Source organism: Lates calcarifer, unplaced genomic scaffold, assembly GCF_001640805.2.
Source record: "Lates calcarifer isolate ASB-BC8 unplaced genomic scaffold, TLL_Latcal_v3 _unitig_1559_quiver_2853, whole genome shotgun sequence".
NCBI lineage: Eukaryota > Metazoa > Chordata > Actinopteri > Centropomidae > Lates > Lates calcarifer.
The window spans coordinates 3,352-7,990 of NW_026115611.1; the positions used below are offsets into that span (position 1 = coordinate 3,352).

General features: G+C 42.7%; 1 protein-coding gene across 1 annotated transcript; it reads right to left on the bottom strand.

The window, feature by feature from the left end:
- Positions 1-576: 576 nt before the first annotated feature.
- Positions 577-3,079, bottom strand: LOC108889444 (N-chimaerin-like). The gene is made up of 2 exons (XM_018685883.2): positions 2,339-3,079; positions 577-792 (listed from the first exon to the last, which is right to left on the bottom strand). The coding sequence occupies exons 1-2, from the start codon at positions 2,588-2,590 to the stop codon at positions 643-645; spliced, it is 402 nt and encodes a 133-aa protein (XP_018541399.2). The 5' UTR covers positions 2,591-3,079; the 3' UTR covers positions 577-642.
- Positions 3,080-4,639: the final 1,560 nt, after the last annotated feature.

The following is a 4,639-nucleotide window of genomic DNA, read 5'->3' on the forward strand; positions in this document are numbered from 1 at the left end:
AACTGAAAAATCTTACAGGGAGTAATTGATTTAAAAAAAATGTGTTCACATTATGGATTCATATTGGACTCATATTAACTCATTCATCAAAGTACAGATCTAATCTTAAAAATACATTGTTTTTTTTCACATGCATAAGAATATACTGTGTCTGTTTTCTGGTTTATACTGCACCTGATGTTTACCCACTAAAATCACGGAAGTATATGGCCCTTGGTACTGGAATAAATGACAAGAGGATGTGAGGGAATCCTCAGCCATTAGCTGAAAAAAATCTCACCATTATTTGCTGGAAAAATAATGAGCTACTGTCAGATTTTTGAAATAATCTGTCACTGTAGACAGTGCTCAATGCTCACTCTTGCGTGTTTGAACTGACTATATTCACAAACCCAGTGAAGAAAAAAGTAGGTCAGCAATAAGACTTAAACATAGTGTAATATACTAGTTATGTCACAGCTATAGAGCCATCATGTCACTCTGTTATACAACCCATAATCCACAAACTACTGTTGGGATTTTAGATTAAAACTGATTAAATCTGGCTCCAGATGCACTGAAAACCAACTAACCTATATTCAATAATGCTCACTTTGTTCACCATGAATGTAGCAAGAGAGTGCTGTGACGTGATCAAGCAGTTTATATAAGGCTGTGTATAAAGTGTCTTATATAAGAACAAGATGTAGCCTGAGAACAAGATGTACCTGCACATTTGACCCCCTGGGCCATCAGTCCCCACATGAAGCTGGCACAGTGTTCACACCAGTGAGGCCCTCGAAAGGTATGGACCTACAACAGAGAGGGAGGACAGTGACAGATATTAGTGATGAGGAGCAATGACAGAATAGACAGAGAACAGCAGGTGGTTGCAGCCATTTACTCCACAGACACTCCATACTCTTCCTTAGCAGGCCAGAAGACCCGTAGGTGCTGCCATCTGAAATGAGGCAGGGGAGGAGGATTATCTGTGTGTGTGGAGGAGGACTGTTGTTCAAAAAGACCCTCAAACTGACAATACTGAGGTGGGTGCAATGGTGACTCCAAGCAGGGGGAGCAGTAGGATTTGACACTTGTGCAGGTTGTCTGGGAAATTTGCTATGGAAACAGTGGAAGGCCACCATGCTCATGAAGGAAAGGACCCCCCCGACCCCATCTCCCACTCTCCACCAGGTAACAACAGCTCAGCCAATCAGGGAGGCCTCTGGGAACAAGAGCAAGCCACAACTCTCCCTGTTCCTCTGCATTAAGTCAATAGCAGACACAGACAGGCAAGGCATTTTGTATAGAATTGCTAGTTTCTGGTGTATATACCACTGTGAATGTGATCACTGTGTTTAAAATATTTACTGATGGTCACCTGAAAAGTCCTTAGACATCAGTAATGATATCCTGATCACCTGGAGTGATGTCATGTGTCATCTCTTTTCACATTTACAGAATCTAAGGATTATAATTTAACACTTTGTATGATCACGTATCATCAAGTACTCTTTGTGTTCTCTGACTGTGTCATGCCTGTTCATAAGTAAAAAAAAAAAAAAAAAAAAAAAAATGTGGCTGATCACTGCATTTACTTTAAGAGGATGGGGCATGAAGTCAAACTGAAGCATTGCTTTAACTAATTAGCAACAATCCCCAGCTAATTTTATAATTCAAACAAGAAAGACAAAACCATTTGGAACATATTTTTCGTCTCAAGCTTCACCATTAGGAAGAAGATAAACTTCAACATGTTTAATTGTCAGGGTGTTTTACCACAAGATTGATTTCAGCGCCAAGATGTTATTGTACTGTTGGTACATTAACACTTAAAAACATTATCTTTACTATGAATTTACACAAACTCTCCTCTCCTCCTTGCTGGTGGGAGCTTTAAACTCAGGAACAACACTCTGAAACGTAACATTCAGCAAAAACAGGGGAACAAAGCAGCAGAGCATCAGCAGTTTGTAAGCCTTGAAGGTAATATTTCACCCCCTGCTTGCCATCCCATTAACCAGCCAAACTAGGAGAGTGAGCCTGAGCCAAATAGGGATACACTCCTCCACTGTTTCCCCTCTCCATCGGCCTAATCTGTCCATCTGGTGCTCAAACTAACAGCAGTGGTCCACAGACCACCCAACAGATTTTCTTTTGATAAAAGCTCACTGGACAGACCAAAACAGCTCTGTTATTTATCCTCTCTCCCACCCACTAATACCCCCCTTCTCCCCTGCTTTCAGCTTGCACAAGAGAAGCATGAGAAGCCGCCCACTGGCCACACATGGTGACATTAAAAGAAACATTTCAGAGATGCAACAGCTTACAAGAGTTCCTTAAGTTGATTGAGTCTCACCTTGAAGTTGTGGACTTTCTCAGATCTGGGTGCCCGGTCGCTCTCCTTCAGTGTGGCTCTGCGCACCAGTGAGGTGAGCTGTGAATAGGCGAATAGTTTAAGTGGCTGCCAGAAAGTAGCTGGAGGTTTCTGTGGCCCCATCCTCATCCCCAGAGCAGCCGCCAGAATATCCTCCTGATTGGCCTCTCGCTTGGTCTTTTGCACCAGGGACTTGTCATCCTTGTGAACCTTGTAGGACTCTCTAGATGGCATTCTGGTGCTGCTGTTTCCCAGACCAGATGAAGGAAAAACCCAGTAGAAAAGTACAAAAGAATGAAGTAAAAACTCCTTGATGCTCAGAGCAGGTCTGTGTCAAACAACATTTCTTGCATCGTCCCAGTTTAACAGAGACAACAAATTTAAATTAGAAAAAAAGAGTCTGGAAATCATTTAAGAGTCCACAAGAAAAAAAAACAGTGGTCCTTATTAAATCCTCTCACAGCAGTGACAGTAGATTAAGTGCAGCCCCTGTGATAGGACTGCCAGGTTTTATACAAAAGAGGTGCAGCCCTGGATGCTCATGTGGTTCTCTGGGAACGTGTATGCAGATGAGCTGAGTGGCTGCACTAATCCTCTCCTCCCTGTGCGGAGCTGATATTCTCGCTGGAACAGAGACAGCACAGTGTTGTGTACGGATGCTGTCAGGGCGGTCAGAGCGAGGGGGAGGAGTGCAGGGGCGGACCCTGTAGCAGTCACGGCAGATTAAATGGATACCACCAGCCAATCGCACCACGGATGCATCAGCTTTATAGTAACTGCCACCCCGCCCTCCCCCCACCCCTCTGCCTCCACACAACCATCTCCATCAGATATCCAAGCAGGGGGAGCCTGGGTAGGATGAAATGAGAGTGGGATGATAATGAGCAATGAATGAGTCATGCATCAGAAGTGGGCTGCAGCCGGCAAAGACTTGCGACAGCAGTGGGCCGTTGGAGAGGGGAGCTATTTTCAAAATCATGTTGCCACAGAAACTGCCCATGCCTGGGACCACAAAGAGCGAGAGCACAAAAGCCCAGAGCATGGATGCAATATATGAGATCACAGACATTAACACCCGCTTTCACACAGAGTGATGCTGTAGCTTTTATAAAAAATGTAAGAAATTCCATATTCAGCAGCATTTGGATTAAAAAGTAACAAAAAAACAAAACATGAAATGAATAGAGAATAAACACAAACATAAAGAATCCAGTAATTAAAAGGGAACATTGTATTTAATCAAACCGATGATTCATGATGAAACAGCTTTGAAATCTCCACTTTGACCCCAAAACAGATTAAAATCAGGTCCCAGTGCTTAAGAGGAAGTATTTGTGATTTTTTTGTTAATGCCCTCAAATGCTGGATTTTTCTTCAGTGTTTGTTCTGGATTGCCTGTGTATGAAACATGCTTTGTATTGTACACATCACCCTTAAGGAATCATAAAATGCATTTAATGTTTGCTATAGTAACATTCGTTTAAATAATTTGTATTGTCAATCAATATTCACTGTCACCAGCAATTTATTCCATCATTTTTACATTATGATAAAATATACAATGAAGAATTAAACAACATATGTCTGTACCTGGCATGTGATCTGGAAGCTGGGAGCTCTTTTTGTCTTTGTCTAGATGTTCATTTCCTTGAGGTTTAACACTGATGCAAGAGTTGTGTTGTGTGTATGCAAATGAAGTCTCAAATATAGCATCGCAATGATGTGATGTGGGAGAAAGGATCCACAACCTGCTTCTCTAATTCACACACTGCGAGTCAAATGTGATTATGCTCCCACATCTCAGAGCCTAATTCAGACTCAGCTGTTAAAGTGCAACATTCTCACCTTTATGGAAGACAGCTGGAGAGGAAGTGACTGTGCAACCTCTCCTCCACAAATCAATGAGGACTGTTATAGCTCTCGCTGTGCCAGCCTCAGCAGAGAGGTATCAAAATGAGAGCATGAACAGTGGTGGGGAGCCGAAACAGGGGTCTTTGAAGATCAGTGTACTTATGTAGAATGGCATCCCGAACTGTGGTGTCTGACAGGAACATGAAAGACATGAAACAGAGGGCTTCCAGTTTAGCTTTCCTCTCTTCATGCTCGGTGAAAGTCTCTTCTCAGGAGGGTACCTGAGAGTGGTATAGATAAAAGACAGTAAGAGCCTTTTATATGCACCAGTTCATCCTCTCAGACCCTGAGCACTTTAGTGGGTTTTGCAGAGTAATTGTGTTGCCTGCTGTTAAGTGCAGAATGAGCGTCTGACTCCCAGGATGTGGTTTA